The 18,530-nt window shown below is 41.5% G+C and overlaps 1 protein-coding gene across 1 annotated transcript in view; it reads right to left on the reverse strand.

The window, feature by feature from the left end:
• ADAMTSL1 (ADAMTS like 1) overlaps window positions 1–18,530 on the reverse strand; it is a 391,268-nt gene that overhangs the window by 36,901 nt on the left and 335,837 nt on the right. The window contains exons 17-20 of the mRNA XM_059492542.1: window positions 16,794–17,004; window positions 12,945–13,124; window positions 11,244–11,397; window positions 8,866–10,006 (exon numbers count right to left, since the gene is read on the reverse strand). Coding sequence (XP_059348525.1) covers window positions 8,866–10,006; window positions 11,244–11,397; window positions 12,945–13,124; window positions 16,794–17,004 — 1,686 coding nt within the window. The remainder of the gene's footprint in view (window positions 1–8,865; window positions 10,007–11,243; window positions 11,398–12,944; window positions 13,125–16,793; window positions 17,005–18,530) is intronic.

Below are 18,530 nucleotides of genomic sequence, written 5' to 3' on the forward strand. Positions count from 1 at the left end.
GCTAGTGTGTGCTCCCAATGACAACATACTTCCGCAGGTTCTTGATGGCACATTATTGCTTTGTTGGTGTTAGGATTTGAGTTTCAACAAGAAAAAGTGAAGAGGCTGCCACCCTGGAGGTATCTTGGTCTTGAGATCACCAACCAAATGATGACACCACAGAAGCTGGTGATCAACGACAAGCTCAAGACCTTAGGGATCTCCAACAGTTGTGTGGGTCTTTGAACTGGGTCAGTATCTGGCTGGGCTCATCATGGGAGATCTATCTCCTCTTTTCAACTTATTAAAGGTGGGGAGGAGATGTATGCACCAAGGCTTCTGACCCAGGAGGCAAAAGACGCACTGGGAAAGGTCCAACTGGCACTGGAAAGTTGTCAGGCCCTTTGCTGCTGGCTGGAGCTTCCATTAAATTTTATCATCCTGGAGAAGCTGCCACACTTGTATGGCTTGATTTTTCAGTGGGACAAAGGTGAAAAGGACCTCCTCTTAATCGTAGAGTGGGTGTTCCTTGGCCATCAGTTGCCCAAGAGCATCACATGGCCACTAAAGCTGATGGCCCAGCTGATAAGCAAAGCCAGGGCGCACATGGGTTTGTTGGCAGGGTGTGATTTCGCGTGTATTCATGTACCTATCAAGCTGTCCACTGGGAAACTGACCAACAAGACTTTAGAAGAACTGTTAAGAGATAATGAAAATCTACAATTCATCCTTGATAGCTACCCTGGAAAATTATCCATCCATAACCCGGGCCACAAATTCTTTAACACGGAATTTAATTTGGTCCCAAAAGAGAAACAAAGCCGTAAGACTCTTAAGGCCCTGACAGTTTTAACCAATGCGTCTGGGAGTTCTCACAAGTCAGTAATGACTTGGAAGGACCCCCAAACTCAGCAGTGGGAAGCCAAGGTTAAGATTGTTGAGGGCTCCCCTCAAGCAGCTGAGTTGGACGCAGTCATCAGGGTCTTTGAAAGATTCACAGAGCCAATCAATATTGTCACTGATTCGGCATACATCTAGGGCAGAGCACGCAGTGCTGAGGGAGGTCTTGATTGCAGTGATTTTTAGGTTGCTCTCAAAACCTATAGAGCTGGTTTACTCCCAAGACAGCAATCATTTTACATAATGCACGTGAGATCTCCCTGGTTTCATCGCAGAGGAGAATCAAAGAGCTGACGCCCTGGCCACCCCATTGCAGCTGGCTGGCCAAAGTAACATCTTCCATCAGGCCAAACTTAGCCATCAGCATTTCCATCAAAATGTGCCTGGTCTGGTCCATCAGTTCCATCTTAGGTGTGACTAGGTAAGAGCGATTGCGGCCCCATGCCCCAACTGCCTGGAGTCTTCATTACTATTTATGGGGGCAGGGGTGAGCCTGAGAGAACTCTAAAGTTGCAAGGTGTGGCAGACAGACGTCAACCACGTTCCCCAGTTTGGAAGACTGATGTATGTGTTTCGGTGGGCACTTTCTCTGGTGCGGTCTATGCCTCAGCCCACACCGGGAAGAAGGCTGGAGATGCACAGAAACACCTAGTGCAAGCCTTCTCCACCCTGGGATCCCCAGGATAATTAAAACAGACAATGGGTTGGCCTATACCTCCAGGGTGTCCAGTGATTTCCTGCTGGAATGGGGGATTCAACATTAGATGGGTATTCCAGACTCCCCCACTGGCCAGGCAATAATAGAATGAGCTCATCAGAATCTGAAGAAAATGTTAGAACATCAGAGAGGGGATGTTAAGATAAAATACTCACATATCAGGATCTCAAAGGCACTGTTCACCATTAGTTTCTTGAAAGGCTCCATTGAGAACATGAACCCTCCAGTAACAAGACATTTCCATCAAAATAAGATGCTAGAATCTTATTTTTCAAAGAGCAGTCGCCAGTCATGGTGAAAAGATCCAGAGATCCGTGAGACCAGAAGGCTTTTTGAATTAATAACCTGGGGGTGTGGATATGCTTGCGTGTCCACTCTTTCAGGCCTTAGGTGGATCCCATGCAAGTGTGTCAAGCCCATATTCCAGCCAGGGGCAACGACTGCAACACAACCATCCCACCCCCTTCCAACGATCCCACTGACATATCAGTGGCCTCAAATCATAAAAGGCACAGGGAAGTAGGGGAGGAATTATGAATTTTATGCTTTCTTTATATCATAATTACTAAAAGTTTGTGTTGAGTCTCCCACATGTTATTTTTCTTTTCTTTACGCAATATCCATTCTGGTCATGAAAATGTGGAGACATCTGTGGCTCCTGATGCTGCTGGACCAGTCCCCAGATGCATGGATTGTCCCACAGCTGAAGGACAACATCTGGGTTACCCTTGCCCATGCACTTCAACAAGACCATCTGTGTCTGTCTATAGCTGCTGTGGACGACCCAATGTCAATGTGCCTGGTGGGGATTCCCTTTTCCTTTAATCAGGATCCAACTCAGCTCAAGGCCCTCACTAATGAAATCAGTAAAAATACTCCCCTTGTTTATTGATGTTACATTCCTATTACAGACTCTTTAGTTTTATGGTGCAGGTGGTTTTCTGAGTTACCCAATTTAGAAAAAGAGCCAACTGAATTTGAACTCCTTGGTTCCTCTGTTGCACCCTATTGTGTTCAATTCATTTTTAAACCCCCTTATTACTCCAAATCTTATACTTCTGTTAAGATCCATAAAAAAGAGTTTCAGGCAGCAAAATGGTGTCAATCCATTATACACCTGAATATCTCATCAAGTGAAAATCAGTTACTGCTCAAGCTGCCAAAAGGTGTCTTTTTAATTTGTGGGCAAAGGGACTGGGCGGGAATGCCCTCTCATCTAATATGAGGCCCATACGCCATCATACAGCTGTCCCTATTTTTGCCAAACCAAACACGAAGTTTAAATTGGCAATTTAAATCTAACCATTTGGCAGTCCAAAAATGTAGCATTAAAGAATTTGATGAGCATTGCGACTCCGAAATTGTCCATTCGTCACTTCCAAAAAGAGCTGCCATCTCTGCCTTTTTACTGTGGGCAGCAGCAGCAAAAGTGCTAGGTGAATTGGGCCACGTAGAGTGCTGGGGGGTGAAACAGGCCAACTTGACCTCAGTTGCTCTCAGTGACCTCCTAGAGAATGAGGAAGCTACCAAGTGGGCCACACTACAGAATTGTGTGGCCATAGACTTCAGACTCTTCTAGTGCACAGGCACAGCTGCAAAGGGTTTGAAGACTCTGTTGCTTTAACATCACAGACAAAATCTAGAATATCCATGCCTTAGTCAACAAAATGAAGGACATGATGCACACCATCAAGGAAGAGACCAGGGACTGGTTCCAAAACCTGTTTAAGAACTGGGGCATATCCAGGTAGATGTCCTCAATTGTGAAAGTTATTTTATGGGTTGTTTCAGTTCTTCTTCTTTCTGCAGTCATTAACATCACTAAAAAAATTCTATCCACCAAAGGTCTCCCCCATCACAGCAGTGGTGGGAAGAGACCCAAGTTTGATGCCTACCACTCCTCCCTACAGCTCCTCAAAAAAACTAAACAAAGGGAGAGATGTGGCGGTGAGTCTTTGTTGTGATAATCCTTTTGGTTATTGCTGTAATATATTCAGTATGTTTGAATTCAATATGTTTGTTCCTAGCAACCCCCTCACAGTTGGTTTAGCCCAATGCTGTTTGCCCCCTTTCCTGCCTCTCAGTGCAAATACCTACCCCTAATTCCCGATCCTTCCATGTCCATCATTGTAGCCCTGCCCTCTGCCTTGTCATTTAAGTGGAATCCTAACCTCTCGTTCTAGAACCCTCTGTGTCATCTATGTAATCCCTGGATTCCTATAGGTTCTGGGAGAGTGTTCTTCTCCCCATGTATCCCTCATTGGTTCTGAGACGATGTGATCCCGCCTTGTGCTCCTCCTCTGTTCTCCCCATGTTTGTTACTGTGTTGTCTGCTCCCCTGAGGCCTCCTCCTTTTATAAGTTGTAACATTGTACTGTTCTTTGTTCTACTGTCACTGCATCCCTTCAGAGGTATTTTGTCCCCTTCGGAATAAAGCCTTCTTGGAGACGCATACAAAGGACCCTTCCTGTTCCCCTATCTCACCCCTCGGTGCTCCAATCCATCTGCCCACAGTCAGAACTGTCGGCCACCCTGTGGCTGCACCGCTGCCCTTGCTGCTCGGTGACTGGGCAGGGAGCGGGCACTCGGTGGCACGGCCCCGAGGGAGAAAGTGAGCTAGCCTGGCTAAGCTTTCTCCCTGAAACCGGGTGCTGCATCACTGGTATACACCTACTTCAGCAAGAATTCAGTCCATGGGTTTGTGCTTATGTACTCTTGTTTTCATCACACTGTGTTTCAAGATTGCTGCTCCTTTCTCTGAGTTTTCTTTTTAGCTGGAACTGTAGATAAAATCTACTGTTCTCATCAGCAACTTTCAGGAGTTGTTGCTTGTAAACTCTAATTGAGGCTGTGATTGACAGTGGGTGGCAAGGGTGAAACTGGGGGAGGGATATGCCTGTAAAACACATGCAATAGAAATCTGCTCACAGATCCTGGAATTGATGAGTTTCTTTACACTCCCATCACCACAATAAAAACTGTTGTCTCATGGACGAATAAGCCACGGATATTTGGTTTTGTACAACACTGTGGGTGGTAGATCTCTAAATCAAACCAGATTAGGGCCACCCAGCAAAATCTATTATAGGAGAAAAGCTCCAGAGATAACATTATTTTTTTACCTTTTTGTGAGTAGTAAGAAAAATAATCATTATCAATAAAAAAGATGCCTGTTTTTAAACAAGTTTTATAAATGCTTAGAAAAATGCACATTTGCAAAACAAAGATTAATACTTTTAAAATTGCATCTGTGCTTTCACAGCTAAAAAAATCACCAATGGCTGAAATAATTGCCTTCCCACTTTTGCTGTCAAGGATGTTTTTCTTACTTCTTAGTCATAAGTAGGGCTGACTAGATAGTCACTGCTAACGGTGACAGCAACTGACAGCATCTCTCTGTCAGCTTAAGGCACCTCAAGATCCAGCACAAATATTTTAAAAATAGAGGTAGTCCAGGTAGGTACTTGCCTTTTTAAAAAAATAAAACTCCAACACAGCTCCATCCTCCTATCCTCTCAACGCAAGTTTTAATGTCCTTTTCCACAAACAAACATAATGTCATCTTCTTTTCCATAATTCTGTTATTTGTGCATCACAATTAGGCATAGCTGCTTTTCTTGAAAGCAGATCTTTTATCATTCCTCATTGTATAGAATTATTTTGGCTGAATTCCCTATTTGCTCATAGATGGCTATTTTTGTTTGGTATTGAGTTGCTTGTCAGGGCTGAGAAAAAAACCAACCAGCTGTAGCAATTCTTTATGTCACCAGCATGTCTTCAGAATCTCATTTATGGACTGAAAATAATACAGCTTAATATTTAATCAGTCTCATCTCAGTCGCTCCACACTGCATTGCCTCCAAGACAAAGACATATTTTGCAGGACATATATCAATGACTAAATCAGACAAACACCTAACAAACACCTCGCAAACACCTAACTCCCTACCACTTACTGTTCACATGTTGCTTCATGTCCTCTTATAAAATTTATGCCTGTTTTAGAGAAGTTGAATTATCAAGCACTAATGGATCCCCAGTGACAGAAATTGCAGCATACTTGCAAGGCGTATTAAACAGTGCATAAATTCCTCAAACATTTTTCACTTTCAAAACTGTTTCCTAAGGAATTTAATCTGAATTTTCTTTAAAATAAAACATTTTCCAACATACACAGCAGTCAAAAAACTTTGGTATGGATACTAGTAGACTCTGAAATGGCATTCAGAACCCATGCTGGTGTTAACTTGACTCTTTAACTTTAGGAGAGAGTGTGGACTTTTCTGTAAATAAGCACTCAGACTGAACAGGCAGACACAAGTTGGGGATCTTTTACTGGAAGGAGAGATATTTTCAACTGTTGCAGCTATTTGTGTCGTATGTTTTCATTCTACTGAGTAACTGAAAACCAGCATTTTTTGGGGGCCTAAGTTGCATCTTTTTGTGACTGTACCTAGACTAAAGCCAAAGAAAATTAATTTTTGCAAGGATAGCCATGCAGTAGGAGTCATACTTCTGGGTGGACGAAACAGCTCATGGAATGGGGCAATGAGAATAGAGCCATATATCAACCATCATTACTGGACATCACTGGCTCAGACAAAATCCACGGCCGCAATGTGTAAAAGTGAATGCCTTTATCTCAGTGGTTTGTGTACACAAAACAGGCAGCTGTCACCCAACCTGAAACTGGCAGTCTATACTCCATAGCAACCAAGTAGTTCTGAAATCTCAGTATATTCAGTAGGGTGTGACCTGAGGAACTTCAGCACTGCTCTCTGGCCATTCTCAGAAGAGGGGTCTCTCTCTGATACTGGTACAGGAAAGCCCACCTCTATTTATTTCCTTATTCCCATTAAGACAGAGGTAGGCTCTTCTCCATTCAATGGTTGGCAAAGTACAAAGAAAACAAACTGCAGAGCGGAAGGACTGTTCAAACATACCAGACACCACCACACATTTACATCTGTGACCTTGCAGTTTACACCACTACACTCTAAGTCTGCTTAAACTGCAACTTCCAATGGCACAGCTGACTGACAGGCAGCAAGAGCATTCTAAGCCAAAACCAGAATACTGATCTTAAAGAATCCAGCAAAAAAATCCACAGAACAATTTTTTTACACGTCATGATTCCTAAATTTCCATTAGCTCCAAAGATATAGTGTTGAGTTGTGCCTGAAGCTCAGAGCCTAGTCATTTCTTCCCCCACACACCAGCCCAGGGGAACTATAAATGATGAGCACAGAAGGAAGTTCATAAAGCAGAAACTGCCTCAATATTTAAAAAAGAGTTGTCAATGATTTATACCACTAACTGGAAAAGAAATGGTACTTTCCTCTGACTTTTTGATAGAAATTTTGAGCACACAGACAACTGACTGGTAATTCAGAAACAAAACAACATTCAAGGCTATTTCAGCCAAACTGAATGGGAAAGAAATAAGGATTGAAGAAGTATTGTGAAATTATATATGAAAAAAATCTGAAATAAAACTTCAGGAATCATGTAAGTGTCTCTTACCAGCTAAATTAATCTGCGTGTTGTGATACCATGAAAGATTATAGAGTGTGACATAAACTTGCCAATTTCTCTTGACTGTGGTGTTCAGCATTCCTCATAGGTCAATTTTGTGTAACATCCCTTCCCTTCCATGGATGGCAACAGAAGTTACAGTAATTTCAAGGAGAGAAAAATCCTCAACTTAATGGCCCAATTCTAATAGGATATACCCAGTAGATGAAAAATTATATATGAAACTTGTTTTGGGGGTGGCCTACAGATATTTTCACAGGAATATATCCAAATGAAGGGATTCTGTATGTCCAAGTCATGCTTAAGACTGTATGTGATTTCCACCAGAGGTACATTCTTGTTCTCAGTGACCTCTACCCCTTCAAAAGTTATCTTTTTTTGGGTTTTTTTTTGTGTTCAATTTAATATACTTATTAGCCTTCAGACAGAGAGGCAAGAACTGGGAAACTCAGATCATTATAGAAAGCAATTACTTTTTCTTTGATTGAATAGTCAAAATAAAGAAGAAGTTAAGAAAATAATTTCATAACTGTATAGAAGGGGCAATTTTACCTAAATCAAGATTTTACTGGATGATCCAAGGGCACCACACTGGAAATTAATTTTTGTCTTGACTCCATCTTTTCCCATGATCTCATGACTAAATGTGTATGTCTTAGCTGAGGTCAGTATCTTGTGCAGAAGGAGTTGCTAGCAGATCCCTGGACAACTTTGTTGTACTGTGTTGCTCATTATTACTGCCTACTACAGTCTTTTTCTGTTCTTATATAATGATTTCTCACAGGACAGAACCAAAATATAAAATCCCAAGCATACACATGGGAAGAATGTATGTTATCAAGACAGTTAAACATACAACCTATACTGAAAATAACCTCTTTCTGTGTGCTCTTCCACACAAATGAATAATGTGGAGGGATCAGAAAGTAAAGGCCACCTGAAGGAAAAACAGCATAATTTTGTGGTATACTGGTAAAAGCATTTTGTTATGTCAAATTCTCAGGTTACACCTGGGACCAGCATTCTGGAATTCAAACAGGTTAGGATTCACCAATTCACATGAGAAGACAAATGCTAAATGATCCGTCTGTTGAGACCACAGCAAAGCTGCAGACAGCCATGAGGTGTGGTTCCACAATTTACAGCCTTCATCAGAACATACACAGTAAATGGTGATTCTAATGCCCTTTTAAGCTTATCCTGGGGCAGTTTAATGCATGGATATATATGTGGAAGGCAAAACCTCATCTCCTCCACCTTCTCTAACCACAACCATGTCTGTCAAGCCCTCCTGTAGCACTAGCAGAAATGCAATTTCAGCTCCAACAGAGGATAATAGCAACAACCAATGACCAGTTTTTTTATCTCTTATCAATCTTCATCAGATGGGAAAATAAACTAAGACTCCCAGTTTCTGGATACAGAGTGTTCTGTTGACTGTATTAGGCACTTATGTCCTTTAGTACGTTACAATCCCTTATTTTTACTTACTCAAACAGAAGTACAGCTCCTGTCTGCCACACCAGTCTGACCCAGCATCCAGACCTTGCTGAAGATTTACAGTGCTCTGTTTAACCCATTTACCAATTCACATGCACGTGCCCTTCTTTCTGTTATGAAATCAGACTACAGCAAAACATGGTTTTGTCCATGGGACTGACAGGCAGTAACACATGGCAAGTGATGAGTCAAAATATCAATTATTTTCCTAGAAGTTAAATAACATGTTTTACCTATCATTGTATTTCAATTCCTCTCCATTCTTAGCCCAGCTGATGGTGGGCTTTGGGTTTCCCACTGCTTCACAGTGAAGCAGCACACTCAGTGTGCCACTTGCTAGGACCACTGTCTGTCCCAGGTGGGTGACAACCTCTGAAGCAGAAAGTTGTTGTGCTGCTGAAATCTTTCGGAGGATGGCAGGCTTTTGATGAGGCCTGTGCAAACCATTGGCCAGGTCTACAGAAGTGGGAATAAATGTTTCAGCAGATGATGTCCTCAGGGAGCTGGTAAATCCAGAAACACGTCTGTGGAAAGGGTACTCCACTGAGGCTGAATCAACTTTTCGCCTTGGTGCTTTGAGGACAGATTCCTGATGGTCCAAGTAGCTCCTGAAAGCCTCATGAGCCAGGTGCACAACAAGATATTCAGTGTAGATATCTTTAAGTTCCTCAGGCTGTCGAGACAAATTTCTTATGATATCATCCAAGCGTTTCTGCTCTGTGACCATAGTAAATGGCAAGCTATGCTCCTGGCTCTGGTCCTGTTCTGAGGATGTATTTCTCTCCACAGACTCCTGGGCTTCCCAGGACTCCAGACTTTCTGCTGGCCAGCCCTTGAGCTGTAGCAGCCTTGAGACAATATTGTCATACCATCTGCTGGGGTTAGCAAGGTGCCCTCGCTTTTCAGCCTTGCTGCCATTGAAGAAAATCCCATTGAGATGTTTATCCTCTGTTCGCAAGGCATCGTTTAAGCCGGCCTTTCTCATGGCCTCTTCCTCCCTAATACCAGCTGGCTGCTCAGCAATGATCTTTTTGTTGCTTCCAATTAGTTTAATTATGAAATGCTCCCGTGCTGGCCCTGCTGTGCAGGTGTATGTCCCAGTGTCTGAAGGTTTCAGATGATGGATTTTCATGTACCCGAAGGGTGCAATGGTGATGTGAGCTGAACTGACAAGCCTCTTATCATCCTTCTCCCACGTGATCATTGATTTCCGGAATCTCCTGGTAGGGCATCGGAGAATAACAGAAGTTTTGGGCAGCAGGTAGGCATATCCACCCACAATGAAGTGCAGTTTCTTCTGCTTCCTCGTCTGGATGTAAACTTGCTTTACAGCCATTATATAGGGGCTTTGCTTATGAGATGGTCTGTTGTGCCCTGAAATATCATTATATGATTAGTATATGATACCATTAAACAAAGCAATTAGTTTACATTGTTGTGGGCGTTATTTGGCCCATTAGACATTAATGGCAGAAGCTGGACACCGGTTGCTGGACGTTAAACTAAAACAGTCAAAGTAGGAGGAATAACAAGACACACTTCAGGAATGTGAAAGTAGCCTAGAGTATATGCAGAAACCAAATATCCAGGGATAAATCTTTACGGGAGAGAGAAAACTTCAGCAGAAACATAGTTCTTGTTAAAGTACTTAAGCAAAGACTGTTATTCAAGAAATGCACTGAATAGACAAGTGTTTATCATTTAAAACCTTCAAAGGCAATGTGATCTTGCAGCTCACAACAGCAAGGTAGAATGAGAGTCTTGCTGCCTCAAGGTATAATGTTGGACAGGAAAAAACTCTCTTGGCTAGGCTTAAAAACGTGGTAAATACTATTAAAATTCACTAGTTCAGTGAGTTCTTCTGGTTTCCTGATCTCTGTGTCAGAGATCTTAAGTATGAAGCACTAAATTAAGCTGCATAGGCATATTACTAGTAAATACCATGTAAAATTTGGTCTAAGCTTTAGTTCTAAACATCAGATCTTTTCTCCCTACATACCCTTACATTCAGCAGTTTCAGAGGCAAGCTGAAGCTAGGCTGACTTTCACATATCCAGTTGGCTTACTGTAAACTAGGGAAGAGTATACAGGGGACTTGTGATGGGCAAAAACAAATGCATGAACTACCAACATAAATCTAACTTGTGTTTCATGGCTCATTAGCAATCTCAGGTCATAGAGGATTTGCAGTGACATAATGAAATAACAGGTTTCTAAATGATCGTTGGCAAAATCCCTTACCAACCATTTTCCTTGCAGCTGTTTTAGCAGACAGTTTATTTGCTCCAGCCCTCCAGCTGCTGTGCTGTGTCTCTGAGCCTCTACATTCCAGCTGTGAAATTAAGATCTAGATTTTGGTCAGAATTTTGAGCGAGTTCTTCCAGAAACTAGTAGTTCCCTTCCAGCACACTGGCTCATATCCAGCTCCATTAGTGAAATCTGCTGCACTTCTCCGTTGGCTTGACTTATTTACGGACAGAAAAACCCACTCCACAAGACTGAGTAATACTAGCGTGAAAGCAGGCTGTGAAGCAGGAAATAGCATGGATTTCTTAGTGAAGCACTTCCAATCCCTTTTCCCCAGACACTGCCAAACACCTTTTCCACTTACGTGCACAGGGGCCTAGTGAACAGGGCCTGATCAAGGATGAGAATGGCAAAGGGAGGCAGAGTGAGGAATTGATGATAACAAAGCCCCCGGTTTTCAGCATCTTTCTGCAAATAGCATTTCGACTCTGTGTGCCTTCTCCACAGCTCACTGAACACTAGGAACAGGATGAAAACATTAGGAGAAATGAAAAAGGTGCTCCATGAAAACACACTTCCTTCCTCAGCTCCCATATCCACATTGCATACACACACCACAGGATAAAGCAGTTGCAGTTTTCAAAATGTTGGTTGCAGCAGAATAAAACAGAGCAGCATCTGACCATGCAGCTACAAACAGTGCAGGCATAGTAAGGAGATGAATTACTTCTTATTTTCTGTCCTGTAAGGCTTAATTTCTTTCCATGCTCTTGTTACCACTTCTTTTCTGTCAGATGGCGTCTCTTGTTTTAATGGTACTGTGCTACAGTTCGAAGCCAGTCTTTAAGCTTTGTTTCTATGTGTCTGTGTCTGCTGGCTGGAAATACTCCAGCTCATGTCCAAGAGCAGACCTCACGGAGCTGCAGATCACAGTTGCATTCTGGGCCAGATAAAATCCAGCCTAAGCTTAATCTTTAAGCTTTGCTGTTGAAAATCCCTTTAGGAATAATAAAGGGAGGAATATTTTAGTCACCAATTAATTACCTCAGCCTTGTAGTTACTATATATGGCCTACACAGAATGGTATAAACCCTCTAATACCAGACTGCAGTGCTTCTTGCACAGGTGGACATGGTTTGATGGACTTCATCATGACTATTCAGTTTCATATTTATGCATACAGCATTGTGGAAAACGAAATACAGACAGTGTCTTTGCACTGGAACAAAGTAGCAGTCTGTAAAAGGAACTAGAAAATGGGTAAAGCACTGTAATTACCATCTTCACTGCCAGAATGGCTATGTGTCTCCTGGCGGAAGACTTCATGAAAACATACACTAATTTGAGTAAAATGCCCAGGCAGATCCCCATAAAGAGGGTGCAGGTGGGACAGCTCCGTAGGGTGGTTGGCATTTCTTTTACAACTTCTGCAAGACAATTTTCACTACCTTCCATGACAGAGGACTGGAAGAGTGGTGGCAGAGACTGCAAGATGTGGAATCATTTTCATGCTGACTGCCATGAACCTTGGTCTTGCTTTGACCTCATAAAGTAAAATTATATTTTTATAATATTTCTCCTCCCTTCCCCTTTCCCTTTCCCTTCCCTTCTCCATTCCCTTCCTCTCCTGTTCCCTCCCTTCCTCTTATTTTCTATTGTCTTCATCATAGGAAAGGGTTGGAGTGACCCCAAGAGGAAAAGACTATTGAGATCAGAACAGCTAGATTTTGGCAACAAAGAGCATGTAGCCTAGGGTAATAAAGATTACTCTTCATCAATGCCTTGGATGAAATAATAAGCATAGGCAGGGACAGAGGCAGGGATTTATTGTTTGGAGCAAGGGAGTTTGGTCAGATGGCTAAAGCACATCTGTGGAGAGAGACACCACAGAGGAACATGGAGCTAGTGATAGCATCCCTAACCAGGATGATGAGGACAGATCACAGGACAAAACTGGGCATAACATGCTTTGTGAAGTCTGACCTTATTTGGGTCCTCTATCCCAACTGGCTTCGGAACTTCATCTCCAAGATCTGCACAATGCTCATGCAAACAAATAGTATACCTGTGTCCAGTCAGAGAGAAGCCATTCATTGGGACAATCCTCATTTTTGCAGGCTTGTTGTGTAATGGTCCTTGGCGTGGGGCAGAAGGTTTCTGGCAGCTCTAACAGGCTTCCATCGGCCAGGCGCTGCTTACAAAGTGTATCTCGCTTCTGGACACCACCACCACAGGTCTGTGAACACTGAGAGAAAAGAGACAGCCACCTCACACCATACCCTCACCACCCTCCTTGCTGCAAAAATTACTTGTGAATTAGGGTAGAAATCAACACTTGGTCTTGGCCAAATACAAAACATAAAAATTTCAGAGACCTCAAAGTAGACTGCTTTTAAAAATGTCAAATTTATTTTGGAAAAGGGGAGCGGCTTAATTTGCTAGTATTTAGAGGAACTGTTTCAGTATTTCTGAAGTGTTCTGTTTTAAGGTGTTCTTTCAAAAGACATTGAAACAGTCAGTGAGTCAGCATTGAAGTATGGAGGTGGAAAATTTGTCCTCTCCACCTGGAAACCGAGACAATTGCATTTGATGTAGAGAATCTAAATAGTAACACCTGTGTCTGCACTCTGACACTAACCATGTCAGAAAGAGTGGAAAAGTCTAGTCCAGCAGTAGATAAGTAAATTGAGATTATTCATATCCAGAGAATACACCTCCCTTCTGTCTTTAATGTAAATATCCCTCTCTGCATCCATTTTTCTACTTAAGCAAGGCAGGAAATTTTGAGTAACCAAATTTAGTAGTTTTCCTGAATATTTTTTGTAAATTTAAGTTGCTCAGCCCTTTTTCCCAATGATCCTTTTCCTGAGGCTGGTAAGAGACTCCCAGTTCTGCTCAGTTCAGCCAGCTCAATTCCTTTTCTCATTTCTTCTAGAAAAGGAAAGGGGGAGCTTGCATTACACTGACATGACCAGGAGTTGCTTATAGCTTGTGACATGGCAATTATTCAAGAGAAACAGACAATAATATGGAGAAGTATTAAAAAGTATACTTAAGCAGTTAAAGAGGGAGTGTTTTAAAAAATCTTGCAGTCATGAAAGGCCCTTCTCTCTGAGATAAAGAGCTGCATGAACTTTAATGTTAGCCTGAATATTTAGGCTAAACATTTTCTTTGAAAGACAGAAAGGAAGTGCAGAAAGACATTTTTATATTTGGTTTCTTTTAATTTGTAAAATTAGCTTTTGTCTTACTTATTTTGAATGGTACAAAGCTCAAAGTCTTCCAAAAAATTAAGCAACAAAAACATTAGTTTTCAACAGAAGAAAATGTCTATCAGCCTCTCGTTTTAGAAAAATTCATTCCTGAGGAGGAAGAAAAATATGATTAAAAGTATTATTCCAATGTTACCTAAGGACTTTTATCATATCATACACAAGATACCAAATGGGTCACTCACTGTGAGTATCACAAAGTATGTTCCTATTGTCAATCAGTAAATCTCAGTAAGTCTCTTTGCCCTTCCAGCTCTGCCAGAGATAAGACAAAACATATCTTTTCTTGCTTCTTGGATTTTATTCACTTACATAGTGTTGTCCCTGCACAGGACAGCCCCAAGAGTCACACCATGTGCCTGAGAGCACTCTCCAAACACTTCTTGAACTCTGTCAGGATGCTGCTGTGACCACTGCCCTGGGGAGCTGTTCCTGTGCCCAGTCTCCCTCTAGGGGGAGAACCTTTTCCTGATATCCAACCTAAACCTCCCCTTACACAACTCCAGGCCATTCCCTTGGGTCCTCTCACTGGTTACCACAGAGAAGAGATCAGTGCCTGCCCCTCCTTTCCCCCTCACAAGGCAATTGTAGACTGCAATGAGGGCTCCCCTCAGTATCCTCCAGGCTGAACAGACCAAGTGACCTCAGCTACTCCTCATATGGCTCTTCCCCTCAAGGCCTTTCATGATCCTCTCTGCCCTCCTTTGGACTCTCTCCAATAGTTTAATGTCTTTCTCATGCTGTGGCCCCCAGACCAGCTCCCAGCACTGGAGGTGAGGCTGCCCCAGCTCAGAGCAGAGCAGGACAATCCCCTCCCTTGCCCAGCTGTGATGCTGTGCCTGATGCACCCCAGGACAGGGTTGGCCCTCCTGGCTGCCAGGGCACTGCTGACCCATGTTCAACTTGCCATCAACCAGGACCCCCAAGTTCCTTTCCATTGTCTCCCATGTGGTTTAGTTTTACACTGCTCTCTATGCAAGGTATACCACAATATAGTGGTATACCTTGAATAGAGAGCAGCGTAAAATTTTTTATTTTTTAATTTTTAAATTTAAAACTTTTAAATTTTTTCCTTACTGTCAAAAATTAATTCTCTGCTAAGATTCCACAGCAAGATAAAGCACCTGCAAAAGGAGTAAACGCTTTTTTCTCATACAGTCTCTCAGTTTCTTTTAAGGCCTGACACTTGAAGATTTAGAAGAGACATTTTATCGTGTGAATTAGAAATAGAAAGGAAAATATAAGAAAATACTACCAATTTTCCCATGCTGACTTTGTTTTAAAGTCATTGTTCTAATTATCTTTGAAGCAAAGACAGCACTGGAGCAAATGAAGAATGCTAGGACTGAGACTTTAGCACTTATTCAGTAATAAAACAAAGGTGGATGAAGATTTACTAATGGATCTCTTCCATTTCAGGTATACAGAACAGATATTTATAGGACCTTGTAAAATAAAAGCTTAAATGCTGCTCCAGAAGCACACCACTGAAAATGATAAAAATTCTAGTGCATTTAGTTAAGACACAGAAATATTTAAAAGATCCCTTCCTCCTGTAGTCGTATTATTAAAACTGTAGTATTACAACCATTTAAAGAAACATCTTTAAGTCTTTTGAATTACACAAGTATTTGCAACAAGATTTCAGCAAATTAAGTCATTTCAGAGTGCTTTCTAAAAATGGAAAGCCGTGTAAAGACCCATTTGTAGACACGAATTTTTATAATTAGTGTAATAAACCATGCATCTCCCAATGGGAAGTGTTTAAAACACATTTCTTAATCTGAAGCATGAGGAATGTATCTTGTACTAAATGAAATTATTATTTGAGAACATATGAGGTACTCAAAATGCTTTAAAGACTCTTTTATCCTTAATCCTTCTAGTTTAGTATTCCTAGAAACCTAAACATAGCTCACCCAAGTCCAATCCCTGCAGCTGACCATATATTCCAGATATTTTTGTTTGAAATCTATAGCCAGCTGTTAAGATTTTCCAATAACTTTGCATTAGAAATAGCTACAGTCATTGTTTACTTCTGGAAACACAGATGCATTTTTTAAGAAAAAAAATGCATACTTAGCAGTTTTTAAATGTCTTGTCAGAATGATTAATGATTCCCATTGATGGGCTAAAGTTAAACCATAGAATCATAGCATGGTTTGTGTTGGAAGGAACCTAAAAGTTCTTCTAGTTCCACCCCACCCCATTCCCCCTCTGCCCCCCACTAGGCAAGGGACACCTTCCATTAGACCAGGTTGCTCAAAGCTACATCCAACCTGGCCTTGAACACTTTCAGGAATGGGGCATCCACCATCTCCCTCGACCAACATGCTTCACTGCCTCACTACCCATACACTAAAACATTTTTTTCCTAATAACTAAACTAAATCTGCCCTCTTTCAGTTTAAATCCAATACTCTTTGCCCCACTGCTACATGCCCTTGTCAAAAGTCCCTCTTCAGCTTTCTTGTGGGCACCCCTGATAAGCTGTAAGGCTGCTCTGTGCTCTCCCCGGAGCCCTCTCTACTGCAGTTGACTAGCCTGTCTTCATAGGAGGGGTGCTCAGCCCTCTGAGCACTGAAATATGTGCAATGAGGACTTTAGGCAGTCATAAAATGAGGTTACACATGAATTCTTACCTCTTGCCATTCTGTAGGATACCAGGAGGGTGGGCAGTCAAAGCGATTACAGGCTTGCACAAGGGATGGCTTGGGTTTAGAGCACAATTCATCTGCCAAAATCACAGTCTCATTGGTCTCTCTTGATAGTAGATGAGAACAGAAGACATCTCGTGTCTGCAAACCAACCCCACAGGTAAGACTGCAAGTGCTCCAATTCCCAATCTCCCATCTGTGAAGAGGTCAGCAGAGACAATCTTAAGCACAGAAAAAAATTCACCTTAATTTTTCTCCTATTATAATGACAGATGAAGAAATAGTGAATGAAAGGGAAATTTCCTTCTCAGATCAATGTCCCTCTGGTAGCTGGAGAATGAGGCTAACATGAATATTTGCAGCTCTGCATTTCCATCTCTTGTCAGAAGTTCTTGGACTACAAGTCTCTGGGATTCCTGTAATATCACAATAAATGTTTTGTGGCCTACAGTAGGATTTTTTTTTTGTCTGTAGGAGCATGGACAATGCAATTCAAAATAGAGTGGAATTAATTAACTTATTTTCTCCCACTATCTTGAACAAAAAATAAAGGAAGACATTAACAGAAGTGTAATTAAAGGAATGTAAAACTGAAATGCTGAGCACAAATTTCTTTGGTATTCTTGACTGACTTTTCTAGGCTGTTGAGATAGGAGGTACTGAAGCTTTGAGAGATGCAGTGGGAAAGCAGGGGATCATCTTTAACCCCTGGATTAACACCTGTCACTGAGGTAAATCTTCTCTGAACTAGCTAGGTAAATCCTGCATCAACAGGATTGTTGATAATGGTATTTCAGCGTTCATCACCTTAAAACCAGATTTCTGCTATTTGAACTGTACAACCCCTAATTCTGTCAGGTAAACACAGAAAATTCTTTAAAACAACAGGCCTTCCACTCATGTCTCGGCTAGAAAGCACTTCAGAGATATGTAAAAATGTGTACACAAAAAATAAGTCATATATTCAGAAAGAAAATACAAGAAAATAGCCTACCCAACAAATGAATGCAAAACTCAATGTTGACCTGGATATACTCCCACATCCAAAATGAAAGTATGAAAATCCAGATAGTGCTGTTTTTTCTAAGTCTTAAGAGTAGCTTCATTTCCAACATGATATTATTGAAACTGATTGCTGAGAGAATAAATTAAAAATTCAGGAAAAGGAAGGCTCAGAGAGCCCATCTTGAAGAAAGCTAATCCAGGCGGAAGCTTAAAGAGAGTGATTATGAAGGAAGATACCCTCAGGCTCCAAATAGGATGGAGGCAGATAATGAAGAAAAGTTATGAAGCATGTCAGCAAAATGTAGCAGATTTTGTGGAAGAAGCAGAAAAAACACACTCTGATGCTCAGAGATCTGCAGTCAATGGAAATAGCTCAGTGCATGAAAAACATACGATGTTAGCAAACACAGTACTCAGCCATTTAAGATTGTGCTCTCCTACAATCACTGAACAATTCTAACCTCTTTTTATTTTATAATTTTATTTTTGAGCATGTTTCCTTTCTTTCAAATAACACCCTTAACATATTCAAACAGCTAACAGGTAAGAAATTTTTTTTCCTCCCTAGATGATATGCTGATGGACCAAAGGCACATTGCTCCTCTACTGTGCTCCATCTGCTGGTCACATTCTCTGATTTTATAAAAGGATCCATCCTGAGCCTCACTGTAAGCACAAATGATGCTGTAGTTTGCTTTTAGACAATATTCTTGGTTC

This window comes from Ammospiza nelsoni, chromosome Z (assembly GCF_027579445.1).
Source record: "Ammospiza nelsoni isolate bAmmNel1 chromosome Z, bAmmNel1.pri, whole genome shotgun sequence".
Classification (NCBI taxonomy): Eukaryota; Metazoa; Chordata; class Aves; order Passeriformes; family Passerellidae; genus Ammospiza; species Ammospiza nelsoni.